Raw genomic sequence first — 19,611 nt, 5'->3', positions numbered from 1 at the left:
CGAGATGAGCTTGGTGGTCTGCTCGGCTGCGTGGACTTCTAGACCAATCTAGCAGCTCAATATGAACCTAGAAACACAGAAATGTTTGAAATCTAATTCTAGCTTACTGCATGCTGTGCTATATAGTATGTGAAACAGTATGAATTATACAACAAAATATGTTTCAAACAGTAGTGCGGTACAGCATCAAAACATCGACAACATAAAACACAATTGGCAACCTCCTTCCATAGTCTGAGTGAAAAAGGATGTGCAACCAAAACAATTTTTTTCCGAAGGACTATCTTTTATTCATTAGGAATTGTTTGGATTTGTGTCAAACAACATATCAGACAACAAATATTGGGTTGGATGGATAGATAGATAGACAAGTTATACAAGATTCAACTAATTTGAACTAATTTTAAGTCAGTTTAATGTAATTTAAGTTGAAATGACTTAAACATCCAAGTTGATTATACTTAAAAATTTTAGGCAGCAGCTTTTTTCTTTTTTTCAGTGTAAACTGATCAGCAAGGGGTGTCCAGATATCATCTCGGAAAAAAATATGGTTATTTTGAATATATATATATATATACACTACTGGTCAAAAGTTTTAGATCGGTAAGATTTTTTGTTTTTAAAAGAAGTCTCTTCTGCTCACCAAGGCTGCATTTATTTGATAAAAAAAAAAAAAAAAAAAAAAAAAACTGTATTATTGTGAAAATGACTGTTTTCTATTTTAATATATTTTAAAATGTAATTTTAGTCCTCAGATGAAAGCTGAATTTTCAACATCATTACTCCAGTCTTTAGTGTCACATGATCCTTCAGAAATCATTCTAATATGCTGATTTTATGCTCAAAAAACATTCATTCTTATTTTCAATGTTGAAAACAGTTGTGTACCATTTTTTTTTCAAAATTCTTTGATGAATAGAAAGTTAAAAAGAACAGCATTTATTTAAAATAGAATATTTTCTAACATTATAAATGTCTTTACTGTAACTTTTGATCAGTTTAACTCATCCTTGATGAATAAAAGTATTGATTTATTTTATTTCTTTAAAATAAAAATAAAATAAAAATTCTTACTGAACTTTTGAACTTTCTATCCATCATAGCATCATGAAATAAAAATGTAAAAAACAGTTTTCAACATTGATAATCATCATAAATGTTTCTTGAGCACCAAATCATCATATTAGAATGATTTCTGAAGGATCATGTGACACTGAAGACTGGAGTAATGATGCTGAAAATTCTGCTTTGATCACAGGAATAAATTACACTTTACTATATTCACATAGAAAACAGCTGTTTTAAATTGTAATAATATTTCACAATATGACTGTTTTTGTTTGTATTTTTAATCAAATAAATGCAGCCTTGGTGAGCAGAAGATACTTCTTTTAAAAACATTAAAAATCTTACCGATCTAAAACTTTTGACCGGTAGTGTATATATATATATATATATACTGTAGAAACAGAAACATAGTGTGTGGTACAGTAGTTTGCTATTTCATAGCCTACATTCTACATGTACATGTATTAAACATCTACATGTAATTTAATGTGACCAATCATTATTTTATGGGACTAATTTAATGAGTCAATTTAATGAGACCAGGAGGGTAAAATACAAACGAAGGGTTTATAAACGTCACTCCACGTGCAGTAATCTCAGTGGATTCGGCACTGAAAGAGGCAGCACGGTTTGTGGCATTTTTCACATTTGATGCTGTTCTTTGTTCTCTAAAAATCAACAGACGAAACTTCTCTGAGGAGCTCATATGGGGTGACCAAAGGCAACATCTGGCACACTGTTTTCACATCTGATTAGTACAACTGCATCTGTGGGAATTCACAGTGATTTACTCTCTATGTGGGTACTGTGAAGCTTACTGTGTGACACCATGCTGTTACAATGAATGACGCCTGATAATGAGCCACCGCTGTGTATTTCTTTACAAAAAAAAAAAAAATCCTTTAATAGACTCGGTCTTGTCTAAAGCCAAGTGCACACTGTGCGACTTTTTTCTATCCTTTGCGATTGTTGCTTGTCAGATATGAGCCTGGTGAGATTTTGGGTGGAAGCCATAACAGACCGTGCGACATCAACAGTCTTTTATGTCAGACTTAGGACTTTGGTCACAATTGGCAGGGTTGACTGGGCGTTTTACATCATCAATTGAGTCAAATTCTGACACTTCTCAAGCAAGCCATTGCGCTAATGTTGAAGTCTGTCAGTGCTTGATGCAATTCTTCAAAGAAACTTATACTTGTTATAATACAATCAATGTTGAAGAGGGTGACAAATAACAAGACATTTAAATGAAATATCATATAGAGAAGCTACAGAAGCTCAACGTCTATTTCTCTCTCACACACATTATCAATGGCTGTACTCCTATTGGTGTTTCATTACATGGCCAGAACTTCATAGTGTGCCAAGAGTCATTGCAGGTAATCGCAATGCAATCTATTTATTATTGCTTTTCCAGTGTAGCCCAGTTCATGAGCAAATGACTCTTTTAAGTGAATCAAAACATATAGTGCAAGTGTAGTCGAATAAATTATGTATTGATTCCTTCAACTGTTTGAGTAAGCCTAATAAATCTTTCAATGAGTTAACTCACTGAATCCATCAGAATGATAAGTAAATGAAAATCAAGTTATGGTTACTTTCGGTGATGGTTAGTTTTTAGAAAGTATTTAATTTAAATTAATTTAAAACATTAGCTGAAACCCTTTTTCATATGTAAGCAAAATGGATTAATTATAATTGATTATAACTGAAATATGCACACGACGAATCAGAATCTAACTGATCTCTGAATTGAGAGATTGTGAATCAGTTCAAAACATACAGCATGACCAGTGTAATCTCATTCACAAACAAACAAATATAATTTAATCAGAACAGAATCGAAAGCTTGTGAATCTAAAAATCTGGATTGATAGCCTGCCCTACAATTCATCAATTCAGGCATTCAGGCATTTATTTATCGATCGGTGAGGGTGTCACACTAAACGATTAAAGGGATACTCCACTTTTTTTGGAAATAGGCTCATTTTACAACTCCCCCAGAGTTAAACAGTTGAGTTTTACCGTTTTCGAATCCATTCAGCCGATCTCCGGGTCTGGCGGTACCACTTTTAGCATAGCTTAGCATAGATCATTGAATAGGACAGGACCATTACTTTACATTTTCCGTCGGTCTTAGTACACGATGTAACTACAGAAGAGTCAAGTTTTAAATATCGAAACTCTTTGGTCATTTTTTTGAGAGAGATGCTAATGGTCCTGTCCGATTCAATGATCTATGCTAAGCTATGCTAAAAGTGGTACCGCCAGACCCGGAGATCGGCTGAATTAGGGATGTTAACCGATGACCGTTTGACCGATGGTTGACCGTATCAACGTTAACCGATCAAAGTTGTCGGTAGTCGGTTAAAAAAAAGAAAAGAAAAAGTGATCTCTAAATTAGGCTATTATAGACAGTGGACTAAACGCTACTACAGTTAGCCATCTCATTCCAATATCATTTTGTGTGAAGTGAACAAATCCCTCACACTCAATTTTTCATAACTCGCCTGTTTGTACTTAATAAACCAATAAAAAATTTGGCGCGAGGTCACAGCGTTTGGGTTCGCGCGCTCACAAGGTTTGCGAAAAGTAAAGGCTACAGGCTAAAACACTCGAGGTTAGAGTCAGGGCAGACGACAGGATGAAGCCTGCAAAGAAAAGTAGTGTGTGGGACCATTTCACCAAAAAGAATGACACAGAGGTAAGTTGCAACTTGTGTGATACAGTGCTTAAATACAGTAGTAGCACATCATCTATGATGTAAGGTGATGATGATCATCATCTTTCTTTATTATTGTTAGCACTACCTCAGACTAAACATTTTCTTAAATGAGCCACGGCAATGTTTCAAATGAGCTTCTGACGCTAGACAAATGCCTTTATTTTCAACGCGATCACCTTGTACCCAAACCATTTCGAAACTAAGGAGCCATTTGTCCTCCGATTACATACAAGCTCCTCGGCGCCGCGTTTGCGGGACTCATGTTTCGCGCTGTAGGGGATTTTAAAAAAGTGACGTGAGTGGAAGGGCGTGTGTGTGTGTGTGAGCGGGAGGCAGAGCGGCAGAGAGATGCGACAGAGTTGCGAAATTGCAGGCGCGGCTCGAAATGGCTGTTATTTCAAATAGCGTAGCATATTTTAAACTAACCGGTTAACCGGTTTCAACCGGCTAATGAGGCTCGGTGGTCGGTCAAGAAATTTTTTTGTTTCCGCCATCCCTAGGCTGAATGGATTCGAAAACGGTAAAACTCAACTGTTTAACTCTGGGGGAGTTGTAAAATGAGCCTATTTCCAAAAAAAGTGGAGTATCCCTTTTAAGACGGTCTATTCTGCCATCTTTTTATGAAACCCGCAGTTTGTCTCAGACTCCAAAGTTGTGACCAAAACTGTAGTGTGCATTTGGGCGTAAAGGGATAGTTCACCCAAAATAATTGGGTGCCACATAAGAAGATATTCTAAAGAATATTGGTAACCTTATAGTTGAGGTAGCCATTGACTTCCATAGTATTTTTTTCTTTTTACTATGGAAGTCAATAGCTACCGTCAACTGTCTGATTGCCAATATTCTTTAAAATATCTTCTTATGTGTTCAACAGAAGAAAGAAACTCATATTTGGAATGACTTGAGGGTGAGTAAGTGATGATACAATTTTCATTTTTAGGTGAACTATCCCTTTAAGTCAGCCAAGGAGCCAAAAGCTTGCATTTTATAAATGTGCTGACAACAATGGTAGAAAACAAGATGTGTGCCTCAAGTCAACAAACAGTAAGAAAGGTCTAAAATTAGCCCTCCCTGGCACTTTGTTCGTAAGGTGGGAAGGAACGCAGTACATTCCTGATGACAAATTAAATCACAGCCAAAGCTGTAGAGCTTGTTTTAAGACTAATGATACACAAAGTCTTCAGTGTGTTGTTTGGCCGGCAGCAACTCCATCATTCCCACGCAGAGCTGCATAAATGACGCTCAGCAGACAGATCCATGAGCCCAGCACCCTCCGCTTTACCTGCAGGCACACTGAGCTCAGCCAGGACATATTGGATAGGCCTTGAAAAATTTCTGAGGAGGAACTCATTATATAGGAAAACATTGCTGATGTCTACATACGGAGCAACGACACATCATCTTTTGTCTGTTCAAAGGGTTTTAAAGCAAATCTGGTAACCTTTAAATGTCTATGTAGTCCCACTGCAAAAAAAACCAAACAAAGCTGCTAAAAGTGACTGAGTCAACAATCGGATGCGTCCGGCTGCCTGTCTCCACGTTGCAGTCTTAATTGGATTGTTTGGGAGATTCATGGAGGAGATTTCTAGGACAGGGAAGTTTCAGGTGGCGATAATGGATAACGAGAGGAGAAAAACAACTATAGATGCTGATGTGTATGTGCGTTCAGATCTAGCAGTTTTCTGGGTAAAAAAACCCAAACATTCTCTACCTTGACACATCTTATAAAATATCGACCTGCCTTGCGGTGCACCTGATCTAGAGCTCTACTGTCCGCATTGTTTTATATTTCATCAATACCCAGCAGGGCATCCATATATCCAGTTGGATGGTACACTTTTTGCCCTTTCACGGAAACCAGCTTGGCACTCACTTGCACCTATCAATATTAATCACTGATCCATGGCAGATCCAATCCCCTCGAAATCAAATAATGCTGAGCCGACCCCTCATACTCATAGACTAAACTTGCAGGCCTGGTCAGTGGTGCATTACAAATCTTGAGAGCCCCTCCCACAAAAAGTGATAGGTGAAATAGAACCCCTCATGGTTATTTTGGGCAGTTTCAAACCTTTTAAATAATATTTAAAAGCATAAAATGCTCATTAATGTAATCCATTTTACAATATTTGTGCATTATTTTCCAAACTATGTAATTTAATCCTTTGTTCCTCAGCTTCTTGTTATATTTAAAAGAATATTGTACCAAAACATTTTCACTGTATCTACATTTTCTCTATATTTGTTGAGAAGTAGCTAAGAGTATGGGTGAGGTTAGGAACTTAGAAAATAGATTTATAATAGTAAAATGGACACTACCAATAAAAAATTTGGGGTCGATAACATAAAAAAAAAAAAAAAAAAATGATATTGATGGATATTGTGAAATATTATTACAATTTAAAATACCTGTTTTCTATTTGAATATATTTAAAAATGTAATTTATTCCTGTGATGACAAAGCTGAATTTTCAGCATCATTACTCTTCAGTGTAACATGATCATTCAGAAATCATTCTAATATGCTGATTTGCTGCTCAAGAAACATTTCTTATTTTAATCCATGTTAAAAACAGCTGTGCTGCTTAATATTTTTGTGGAAAACAAAAAGTTTTTCTCTAGATATTTCGATGAATATAATTTAAAAAGAGCAAAACATTTTTTAAACAAAAAACTTTTATAACATTAAAAATCTCTTAATTGTCACTGAACAAAATATGAAAGTTTTTTTTAAACACACGTTTCAACTATACAAATATATTTAATAATATAAACACAAGATCTGTTATATTTCCAAATAATGTTTAAGACTTGAAAAACATGCAAAACAAATTTTATAAACACAGATGTTTTATGAGATCAGGCTGCTCCATCACTTTCCAGCCTCTACTGTCCTATAAATAAAAGCTACAAAAGGCCCCAAAAATAAACCTGAGAAAACATATATGCTGCATTTATGCAGTGTAAATGACACCATAATTACCTAATACATATAACACATGCAATACTGATAACACAATGCTGTGAGGGGTTGTTCCATATGCATGCTTACATGCACCTATCAATATTAATCTCTGATCCACAGCAGCTCCATTCCCCCCGACCCGACCCCTCATGCCCACAGACTAAACGCGCAGGACCCAGGGTCACGTTCCGTCATCCGTAGCCGTCCACGGGCCCTGAAGACCAGACCGAATATCAGATAAAACACTGTGACTGTTTCAGATGGCTAGCAGGTCCCTCGAGTTCTCCTGTTGTCAACGTGAGTGGATTACCCGTCGCGTCTGCTTGAAAGCAAGTTCTGCTCGAACGGTAATCCGAGGTTAAGACGGTTACACCAATAAAATTCGTACATGCTTACTCTGCATGCGGAGAAGTTAGGCCTGGGAAGAAACACAAGAGAACGGCTCTTCCGAGAGAAAACCAGACAAGACTTAGTTCAGCCTGATGATCACAGAAAAGTCCTGAGCATAGATGATTCCTCTGAAAGGCAGTCGGCAGAAGTCTATCACGCTTCTACTCGCCGTGCATGATGATTTTACAAAAGAGGAGAAAGTGCAGCATCTGTTAAAGGTGCCACTATCGGTGCTTCCATTTAGCCATTTATTTTGTGTTATAAATGGCAATCATCTCTAAATGTCACCCCCTAAAGCTACTGAGCGTTTCAGCTAGACTTTATGGCTTAATTGATTTTTTTTGATAGTAGTGCACCCTATCCTTTCTCACTCTTTGCTAGCTCATCAAAAATGTATTACATTTCTATATAGCACCAATTACCTGCCATTGATTTATTTGCTGGGATTTCTAGTCCAGAGCTTTCCTTTGCATGTTAATAAACATGGATTGGTTCATAAAGAATTTTAAAGCGCTCAAGAAAACCTCATTAAGATCAGAATAAAACAGCTATTGGAAAATTGATAGACAACTGACAGCAACATTTATGAAAGAAAGAAAGAAAAAAACATGATAAATCACTGTCAATATATGTGTCAAAAATATATAATATTTTTGACACATAATAATAACTATATAATAACTACTGTAATAACTGTATAATATTGTGGAATATTATTACAATTTTAAATAAATGTTTTCTATTTTAATATAGTTTCAAATGTAATTTATTCCTGTGATGCAAAATTGAAAATACTCCAGTCTTCAGTGTAACATGATCATTCAGAAATCATTCTAATATGCTGGTTTTGCCGCTCAAGAAACATTTCGTATTATTATCAATGTTGAAAACAGTTGTGCTGTTTTAGAAATCTTTCATAACAATATAAAAGTCTTCACTGTCAAAATTATATTTCTATATTATAATAAATGTTCTTTATTGGCATTTATGGTTCCATGAAGAACAGTTAAAATCCATGGAACCTTTCCATTCCACAAAAGATTCCTTAACTAACAGAAAATGGTTCTTTAAGAACGGTTCACTGAAAGGTTCTTTGGAGAACCCAAAATGGTTCTTCTAGACACTGCTGCGAAAACCTCCTATTGGAACCTTTACTTTTATTTATTTGCTGGGATTTTCTGTGATTTCTTCTATAGTCCTGAGCTTCCCTTTGCATGTTATTGAACATGGATTGGTACATCAAGTATTTTAGGTGCTCAAAAAAACGCTATTGGAAAATTGATAATGACAACTGACAACAACATTTATGAAGTAAAAAAACATGATAAATCACTGTCGATATTTCCCATCAGAGCATTTCAAGGCCGTGTTGATGTCATTCTTATGGAAGGCCGAGTTTATTTGTAATCGTAATCTGAGGCACGGACACGGCAAGATCCTGATAAGATTTCCGCTCCAAAATGAATCTCTACGGTGAAAGATCAGGCGAGTGACAGAAAAGGATTTGACAAGCACAACCTGACAAGTGACAATGCCGGTGAGGCACCGCAAGGCCACCGAGTCCACTATCTGCGTCGAAATCTTATTAGGGCGACCCACCCGCCTCCGCATGAGCCCCTGCACTTTACCCTCTTCCCGCTGTCTTTTTTAGCTCACGGATAGTAACATGCATCAGCAGCGTACTTAGACTCTCTCACACACACATACTGTACACGTGAATGCACACACGCACAGCAGGACAGGGTGAGATGGAGTGAGAACCCTGCAGCTCAGATGGCATACTGTACCTTGGAAAGCGTTGATGGTGGTAGTGGTGGGTGGGGGGGTTGTGGTGAGAACATCTAGATGGAGAAAATGAAAACACACATAAGAGGTATTAAATGAAGGAGAGAAGTCACAAAAGCATTCATGGAAAGACTGTTAGTATGATAGTGATATCTGAAAGAAAGAGAAGCATCTCTTTACCAAGACCCCCTTTACACATGACAACGTTTTTGGTCATTCAATTTCAATCGGATACTACCAGAACAAATTGAATAGACATAAATCTTTCCTTAAAGGCCCCCTGAAATCAAAATGTACCTTTTTTAGCTTTTATATGAATATGTTAGCCTTTAGGTTATGAATAAGCTTGTGTGTTCCAAAACAATGACATAATTCGCATTTAGGAGAAACGAACAGGAGAAATTTATTCGCAAAAATCATCGATTTTTATGACATCACCGCGGACTTCAGCTTCTCATCACATCTTCTGTCCGATCAAATGCTCTCTAGAATCTAACGTATCATCAGCGCTCGGATTCGCCTTCATGGTGCTGTCAAGTGCGACTTGCAGTCTGTGAGGTAAACTAAACGCTATTGGTTATTTGAAAAGGGGGAGGAGCCATTCAATATGTCCCGCCTTAGCTTCCTGCTTCAGTGGAAATTACGTCAATGCATCAAATAAAGCTGCACGTTTCATGGCACTTCAGTGGGCCTTTAATATGTATTTTTGTCTTGTTTTCCACTGTAGTCTACATAAAACAGATCAATATCTGTCATTTTGATTGAATGATTTGTATAGAGTTGATCAGGTCTTGCGATCGGCTCAATTTAATGAACAATATCCTGTTTCTCTTTCTAAATCCTAGCAGGGGCAATTAAAAAAATGTATTGTCTCCCATTTTCCTCACTTCTAAGCCTTATTAGCATCCTTTGGCTGTGGGAATGTTTCTAAAGTAGAGAAATGCAATAGAGAGCAACAGTGCTTGCCCACTTATTAAGCCATCTTAGTTACGGAAATAATTTTTTTTTCCATTCATTTTTTTTTTCCCACATGGGGATTTCTTTTTTTAAATCTTCATCATAGAGTTCAAAGACGTGAACCAAACCAACCAGCTTCAAGATGAATCACAATATTATACACTTGAAGCTAATTTTGAAACAAAAATGTATTTGAAAATGGAAAGGCATAAGATTGTGTACTTAATGGCTTTAATTAGGGAATGAACTACAATCCAATTAAGCATTATGAAAGATGTAATTTCATTAAAAATGAATTATAAAGATAAATAATGTACAGTATATACACACTACCATTTAAATGTTTGGGGTCAGTAAGCGTTTTTAATGTTTCTGAAGTATGTTATGCTAAACAAGGCTGCATTTATTTGATCAAAAATACATGATACTGACATATTACTGACAATGACATATTACTACAATTTAAAATATCACTTTCTATTTAAACATTTTTCTTTTTTAAATGTAATTTATTCCTGTGATGGCAAAGCTGAATTTTCAGCATCATTACTCCAGTCTTCAGTGTCACATGTGATCAATCTATAGCATCATTGCAGAATCATTAATTCCTTAAAAAAAAAAATCTTACTGACACAACAATTTTGAACAGTAGTGTATATGTTTATATGTTATAAAAAGAAATTCCCCAATAGAGAAAATGGAGAGGATTTTTACTTTTTGAACCGTCAAAATAACAAAATGTTTTAAACTATCCATTAGTGTCTTTAAATTTTGGTAAATGATGGAACATGTTTAGGTTGTGCACGTTTTCCGTTTTGCACACTTGAAATTTATTGAAATAACGGCGATACTATAATCAAAGAGTATAACATCACATGACTGCAAGGTGTAAATGCAGACCACTAAAGAATATCCAAATACTATCCGGATGTAAAGGGGATAAGAGAGACAAATAGCTCATAAATGTCCTTGATTGAAATGGAAACGGCCTGTCATTTTGATTTGATATGAAATTGCATGTCTTGACGGTGGAGCACTGTCCTACAAAACACTGTTATTGAAATAGCTGAAGGCAATTTGGCTAGCTATAGCTAGCTAATGTAAAAAAAAATGACTTGAATTGAAATGATGGGCTTACTTCTTGTAACAATATAATAGGATTGCTTAAGTAATATAGAATTAGACGTTCAAGCAATGATACTGTATAAAATGGGCATGACACTGGCCAACACAAGCCGTGTGATTAAACAAAACACACTTTGCCAAAGGCTTTGTTCAGACAGGCAGCAAAAATCCGATGTTTTGGCATATATGAGTCCAATCCGTTTAGTTGTTTTGTTTGTAGACAGAACAGTGAGGAAAAAAAGAAAAACCTCAAGAAATCCGATGTTTACAAAGTGATCCCAACCACATCAAATCCGATTAAAATCAGACGTTTTTTTTTTTTTTTGGAATGTGTTTGATCGTCATTTCCCGCCATTCAAGACACAACGCGTATGTAACATCACACAAAATGCGCAATATTGTTTCCAGCTGTGTCCGAACACACTGTACTATGAATGAGCGGTTTTGGATGCAGCATTTGCATGAATGCGCCTCGTGATTTGAGCACTGTGGTGAGATAACGTGATAAACGTGAGCAGAGGCAAAATTTCCAGTTTTCCATCCTCTCTTTCCGTGCTGACAGCTGCTCTCAGATGTTGTATGAGACAGTCTCATGGCATCTTGCTGACGCTTACATCATTGCTGCAGCAACTGATGTAGACATACCAGATATTTCCTTACACGGCCCAAACTAACAGATCAGATTTCATTCCTTGCAAAGTGACAGCCTGGAATGGTCAGTTCAAAAGTTTGCATCTGAAAGCAGGATTTATGCGCAGTGTGAACCAAAGCGGCCCAGAGGTTCAACACCCTACTAAAAGCACTCAACACGATTCAAATCTTTCAGACAGATTTCCTATCATGCGGCGAGTATGGAAACGGGAGAAAGAGAAAATTACATTACGAGAATCATTTATTAATAAACACACAGTCATATTGGATCCAGCCTTCGCACAATCAGCGGAATAATGGGCCGCTGGCAAATGTGTCCGAGCTATTGTACTGTGGCTGTGCAATGTGACTATCATTCCACTTTTTAACACAGATACTCAGGCGCCTTGCTGGGGAACAGTCGCAGCAGGCAAAATTGGCTGGCTGTCTCCATCACTTTATTGTCTGTGCTCCATCAAAAGATCTCAGTAGGAGCCCAAACACTTCCCAACTAATGATAAAACATCAAGGACAGGATAATGTCTCTGAATGTAGATGCTGGGAGACGCTTCGCCTGATGAAAATATTTCAGGGATTGTGCGCGCCGTGACCGATCGCAGACGGGTTTTGGAAATGTCATAGTCCCGTGGCTGAAATTGTGCATGCAGGGGATACCGCCAACACAAAGGTCTGAATAGGATGTGGCATGCATAATAGTCAAGCAAACAAGAATTTTCCATGGGCAATTTGCAGGCTGGGTGACTCCTGGCTTGCCATTATGAGCGGCGAGATGCGAATGTGTTTGGACGTGCAATATTTCCATTTGTATGTGAAGGACAGAAATATGAAATTCCAATCACGCGGTGAGAAAATGGACGATACGAGTACTTATCGCGAGCGGGATTGCCCTGACAACACTTTGCGAGATGTGTCCTCGTAAAACCCACTGGCTCTGTTCCATAGTCTCTTAGCAATGCTGAATGTGTTGAATCTCTGGGTAATGGTCCAGATTTGAGCTGAACCGGCATGAGTCAGGGAGACCTGCCTTTCTTTTGTGTTATTTATGGTGAAAAGATCACACCAAGATACCACTGCAATTATTGTGATTCTTTTGATGACAATAACCTTTATTAATTGCATAAACAGGAACTGACACATCCCCAATAAATTACAAGTGGGACTTTCAACACCTACCTGATCTGGGACAGCATATATATATATACACACACAACAGTTCTGGATCTCCAATCTAATTGGATGAGAGCCTTTTCCCAGCCATGCGATATTTTACTAATATCACACGGAAACCGTTTCACAATTTGTATCACTCCGCTTGTTTCTACCACACCAGAAACTGGCAGCATTTCACACAGCGAGCATCAATGGCGGAGGAAGAAACCTACAATAATTAGGGCTGTAATCTCCCAGTCGATTAGTCGATTATTTGGTCGATACGTTCTGGCTCGACCAAAATTCTGATTGGTCGATTTTTTGCCGCGTTCATTACATCAGTTTTGCCACGTTCATTTCATCAGGTGGAAAGCACTAATTGCTAATGGGGGTGTTTTCAGAGCACCCCTGTTTCACAGGTAACAGTCTGTCTTCAGAACACCCCCCTTGATTTCACTTCTTTTGGATTAGCCCAACCCACTGGAGAAGAGCGACAGATTGAAGAAAGTAGGCTAGAAGGTTTGCTGAATATTATTTATTTAATTGTGAGAGCGTTTAATTCATAGTCAGTCAGTCCTCTTCTACCATGTCAACAAAGACATCGGCAGTGTGGCAGCATTTTTTTTTAAAGTTAATAGTCTATTCGTGTCTCAGCCGCGAAGCTGAGCTCCACAGAGCGGTTGAAATGATAGTCTGTCAGTTATTATAATACATATGACAAAAACAATTGTCTAAATTATGTTGCATATTCCTCAAAAGTTCTTGTGATGATATCACTAGTTGACAACATAGTACTATTTTCGGAAATCATAGGCTCTGATATTGCGCAGGTGCACGTGATGCAACGCTGCCAGAGCCGACAGACTCGTGTGCCACACTCATTTCAGTGCAAAATAATTAGGTAAAAAACTATTTAATATACTGCAAATAGCCTAATAGTTTTTTATGTTTATTTATAATTCATTTAGGCGGACAACCAAGTACTGCACACAGTGCGCAGCTAATTCATTTAACGTTTTTTTTCCTAACGTCATTTTTAGTCGATTTTTAGTCGAAAATTTCAGGACTTCAGTCGACCAAGATTTTCACAAACAATAATTTTACAAATACTACTGTTATTGTCTTACGGAATGTAGTTTTAAGATTTTTTTAATTTATTTTGTAGGCTAGAGTGTAGTTTTTTAGACCTCAAATATATGGTCTGATATACAGTATATTAACATAGCACCTATATAAATATTTGTTTAGAGGTTTTCGGAGATGAAAGCTCCAGGCCGTCAGATATTATTTTAAATATTTGATATTAAGGGGAATATTTGTTTAAGGGGATCTTTTTTGTAACTATGAATGATGGACAATTATTCATTATGGTTCAGAAGTTATTTGTGAAAGAGTACATTTGCTTATTATAGCACATGGGGATTTGAGACCATCCTAATAAGTTTGGTCTATATATATATATATATTTATACACTACTGGTCAAAAGTTTTAGATCGGTAAGATTTTTTATGTTTTTAAAAGAAGTATCGTCTGCTCACCAAGGCTGCATTTATTTGATTAAAAATACAAACAAAAACAGTCATATTGTGAAATATTATTACAAATTTAAAACAGCTGTTTTCTATGTGAATATATAGTAAAGTGTAATTTATTCCTGTGATCAAAGCTAAATTTTCAGGAGCGGTTCACAGCCGAGGAGACCGACGTTCTCGTCAGGGCAGTAAAAGACAGAGAAGTTACACTGGGGATGGAGAAACCCACCCAAATTAGCTTCGGTTAAACAGGCGTATAATAATTTGGGTAAATGTGTAAGCTAGATTTATGCCTATTTTTTCACATCTTCATGGACACAACAATGATTTCCCTCGTGTGTTAATATTTTTCCTTGTAATAATGTATGGTTTTCTAAAAATTAGAACTGCTGCGTCTGTGTGTAGATGAGATAAGCAAAGTGTATGCGCGTTGTGCACACGCTACATTGATTATGGCCAAGAATGCGCCTTTAAAATAGCATATAAATAACATGCGCAACGTCAGTGGCGGAATTATTTTCTAAACCTGCATAATAGCACCAGGGAACGTTTGCGCTGGAACACGCCTCCTCTTTGCGCTGAACCGCCCCCGGGAGCGCAAGTTCATTTACCGACGTGCATCTGTGGAGGAAAAAGTCTGCTATGCGCGGGTGCAAAATAGGAATGATACATGCGTCGGTGTACAAAGTCAATTGCTCTGGGTGCAAGATAGGGCCCATAATGTTAGAAAAGATTCTATTTTAAATAAATGCTGTTCTTTTGAACTTTCTATTCATCAAAGAATTTTGAAAAAAAAAAAAAATTGTACACAACTGTTTTCAACATTGAAAATAATAATGAATGTTTTTTGAGCATAAAATCAGCATATTAGAATGATTTCTGAAGGATCATGTGACACTGAAGACTGGAATGTAATGATGCTAAAAAAGAAATTCAGCTTTCATCTGAGGTATAAATTACATTTTAAAATATATTAAAATAGAAAACAGTCATTTTAAATTGTCATAATATTTCACAATATTACTGTTTTTTTATTTATTTTTATCAAATAAATGCAGCCTTGGTGAGCAGAAGAGACTTCTTTTAAAAACAAAAACTTTTCACTTCTAAAACTTCTGACCAGTAGTGTGTATATATATATATTATTATTATTATTATTTATTGAAGACAAATACATTTTTTAGGGAAGAAAAAAAGAATAACAACAAGAAGAAACTTCAAACCTGTGTGGAACAAATAAGAAGATTTTTTTTCTTTGAAGATTTGTTTAAACTGTTTTTGCTCAACAACAACACTGGTGTGGAGGATTTTTAATAGATAAAATAGTAAACTGTATATTAAACTAACCATGTTTCTAACATCTAACCTTTATTTCTCTTTTTAGGCCTAACATGATAACACTTTGAAACACAATGTACTAAAACGTTCTGTCCTGTGTTTTTGAATGTAGTGTGTTGTGTTGCCATTCCCCTTTTACTTTGGTTATGTGAGTGTAAAAATAAGGCAATTGAAACTAGACAGATGACTAGGTTAGGACCTTGTGATTAACAATGATGCAATCATTAAAACAAAGTTTGCTTTACCTAGCAACAGAAGGGCTTGTCTAAAAAGAACCAATAAAATTCATATAATTTTGCCATACCTCCCTATTCTATAAAAAAAATTGCATTCGTGTAAGCTGGAGGGATTCTCAATGGAATTGGTCTGAGATCCTCCGGCCTTGCTTCTTCTTGGGGGAGATTCTCTGAGAACTGCTCGAGAGATCCTCCGGCCGTGATTAAAGCATTTAGAGGACATTTGCTAAAGTCTGTTTGTCGATTATTCCTGCGCAGGAAGTAAGCTAGTTAGGGGAACAGGTATTAGCACCCAGCCGACATCGATGTGTAGACGCACTGGGGTATAGGGTTAGACTCGGTCGACGCCAGTTAGGTTTAGGGAAAAATCTACCACACTGGACTCCACTGATTTTCATAATATGGAAAAGACAAACAAACAAAAACAACCTGGTTTGTGCTCTTCAGAAGTCATATAGGTTTGGGATGACATGAGAATGAGCAAAAAAAACAAAAAACACTGATCACCAGTAAAAATCATTATACAATTAATTTAAAAATCAAAACTATTACTATTATATGAAACGTTAAACAGCTCTCCTTGTGGCCCCTGACCCAGGAGAATGAATTGCATGATAAATTATCTATGCTAAAGTATGAAAAGCCTTAAACATATACAACAATGGCTCCCTTAATGTGGTGTATCAGTGCTATTGGCAATGTCAAATGTATTATACTGTCACTGCAGAAATTAAAGAGGTTGAAATGCTGTCTATATTGTCAAATATACAGTACACAGCTTTTATACTGCGGATTAGCAGTCTTGACAGAAACTTTGGCTTTGTATCAAACATTACAGAGTATCTCTAGTCATTCAGAGTGAGAGACAGTCAAGGAAAAACAGATATGATTGTATGTGGCAAGCTGTGACTCTGAGTCTACAGTACATTTGTGTTTTAACAAGAGTGGATGTTACATGGGTTTGGCAGAGCGAACATCTCCCAAAGGAGCCTGAATATGGAGGTTAATGCTGGACATGGTCTGTGTCGATACGTATTCTCTCTCAACAGGCCTTCGCACAGAACATCAAGTGACTAATTGAAACACACACAATTCCCACTGGGAGAAATGGTGGTTAAAAAGAGCGGTAAAAAACAGCACTGCCAACATAGATGTAGGTGGAAACACATAGGTTGCAGGTTTAAAGGTTTAAACACACATATTAGAGTCTGGCAGGTGTGTATTGAAAATGCAAAAAAAATATACCATATACCAATAGCCGGAATTTTTATGCTATTATGACCATGAATAATGTAAACGATAAACGGTCATAAATGAGATTAAATGAGATTAAATGAATGCAATTAACAATGAATACAACTAATATTATAATAATATTAACACTAGAACTGCCAGGGGTTGTGGTATACCTAAAACTGCCAGAAGGTCAAATTTACCCATGCACATGTCTACTGTTTTGAAATGTATTGTGTCACTGTATTATGCCACTGTCTTCACAAAGTAATGTCTAGAGTTATGAAATGATTGTCCTGTTGTTTTATGTTATATGTTATGTTTAAGTTAATAATCTAATCTAATCTAATATAATCAATGAATCACAGCCCCATGTCTTAAATACTAAGGCAGCGATTGGTTAATATTGATAAAGATGTTGATCGAGGAACATACCCTTCTGGTTTGAATCACATAAAGCATTTCTTATATCATAATCCACTGACTGGCAATTCAAAACAGGTGAACAGCACCATTTAAAACTAGAGACAGACTAAAAAGCAAACATGCAATTAGCTGGACTAGATTGATTAGCTTCAGCAACAAATTAAATGCACTGCCTGAACAACACCTGCAAGCAATATTCCACTGTGAATGCTATACTTAAAAAATGCAGACAGGGTGTTAATAGATACACGCTAATTAATCTGGATGCCATGATTAATGGGGGAAATCAATTCTCCTGTGAGCACCAACGTAATACTGAACAGTGTATATTTAGCTATTTTTTGTTGTATTTTAGCGCGCTTTAGGTCAACATAAGATACATCAAATGTAATTAAAAGCTCATATTAACACATTCAAACCTCTATAGCTTTATAAATACTTTCATTTTGCATATCGTTTTCTGTTAATAAAGAGTAATGAGTCACTGAAGGATTTGCAAGATACAAACTACATTTATATCAAAGGCGAAATGCAACTCAGGGGACTCAAATATGGATAATGAAACCAAACGTACAGTATACAGAATGATACAAAAGGATGGAGCATGAATTCAATAGCAAGGCTGGAGACCTTGAGCATCCAATATGACGTGCCGATTCCTTCAGTGTCGTATATTCCCAACTGCCAAATCTCCAGATAATTTACACAACTTCATTAGAATGATAAATGATAAACGCTGATAAACGTGCATGAATTGCATTAAAGAAGTACCTGATCAGCAGGTTTTGCTGAGTGGACCAATCCTGTGGGCAAAATCACCTACCTGGAAAATCATTACAACTAGCCTATATCTTTCTGAAGGAAAAGGACCATGAACAGAATGTCCTCTTCCAGTTAAAAGCTCATCCGAAAAAAAAGAAGAAAAAAACCTTATGTGACCTAGTTTAAAGAACTGGGACAATTGACTTCTAGTGATAGTGTTTTAGGACTGGCAGAAGGTATTGCTAGGTCTCCGTAGAGGAATATTCGAATGTTCATAAAAGCTAATGTGCAGGGAATATAGTTTCTTTCAACTTTCTTCTTGTTTGCTGTACGTAATATGCACACTTCTTTTCACTGTACATCTGTGCTCTTGTATCACAAAGAGAGATGCGGGGCAGTCAAAGGGTGAACCTGTAGAAAGGAGGTTAAGTGTCTTGCTCAAGGGCATAATAGCTAACAAAAATGGCTCTGGAAGGACTTAAGCCTTGGTCTTCCAATTCACAGTGCAGATGTTTCCGGACTGAGCCACCCACCACCATTTTATGAAGTGGAGTAGCGGAAAATAGAGAAATGTGATAATCAAGGTCATTTTTTCGAACATACAAAGATAATATCGTTAAATCAAACAAATCCTATACTGTGCATATGTTCGATTTTAGATATATTAGATTTTTCAGAACATCTAAATTAACTGGTTTTATGGTCCATTAAATATGACTGAATCAACCTGACTACATTAGGTTATACCAATGAAGCTCACTTTTAAAAGGTCAGATCAGGTAGAAATAAAAGTTCTGTGGAGATTCATTTTGTACAGTTTACATAGACTACCATTCAAAATTGGTTTTGTTTTGTAAAGGGTTTTCTAAAACATTCAGTAAATCTATAAAATATATTTTTATTTCTTATCAGACAAAAATAATACCCTGCCTATTTTTATTATTATAATGCCTTTTGTTGTTTCCATCCAATTCCAATTCCATGTCTGAAAACAAATAAAGTGAATGTCTCAGTCTGTTTTTTTTTATAGCAAATTAACTGGGTCCTATACGTGCCAGAGGCTTCGGTAACACAAGGATGGGTTTTCACTCTCGGCATCTACGCTACAAGCTTATCAAGTTGTGACATGTATCTGTCTCTTTGTAAATTCATATTAGCCTTCAAAAACATTTGATACTACATCAAAACAGCCCCTTTTGTGAAGGAATGCAGTAATCGTGTAAATGGAGAAAACGTTACACTGCTGCCATTGTCTTGGCATGCACAGT

At 36.5% G+C, this 19,611-nt stretch overlaps 1 protein-coding gene across 4 annotated transcripts in view; it reads right to left on the bottom strand.

The window, feature by feature from the left end:
• cadm1b (cell adhesion molecule 1b) overlaps positions 1-19,611 on the bottom strand; it is a 176,741-nt gene that overhangs the window by 19,230 nt on the left and 137,900 nt on the right. For 2 of the 4 annotated variants that reach the window (XM_084419947.1, XM_084419948.1), the window contains one exon: positions 8,936-8,989. The exons of the other annotated variants lie outside the window; for them this stretch is intronic. In XM_084419947.1, coding sequence (XP_084276073.1) covers positions 8,936-8,989 — 54 coding nt within the window. The remainder of the gene's footprint in view (positions 1-8,935; positions 8,990-19,611) is intronic. 4 annotated transcript variants of the gene reach the window in all.

Source organism: Rutilus rutilus, assembly GCF_951802725.1.
Source record: "Rutilus rutilus genome assembly, chromosome: 9".
Taxonomy (NCBI): domain Eukaryota; kingdom Metazoa; phylum Chordata; class Actinopteri; order Cypriniformes; family Leuciscidae; genus Rutilus; species Rutilus rutilus.
This window is presented reverse-complemented; position numbering and strand designations above follow the sequence as displayed.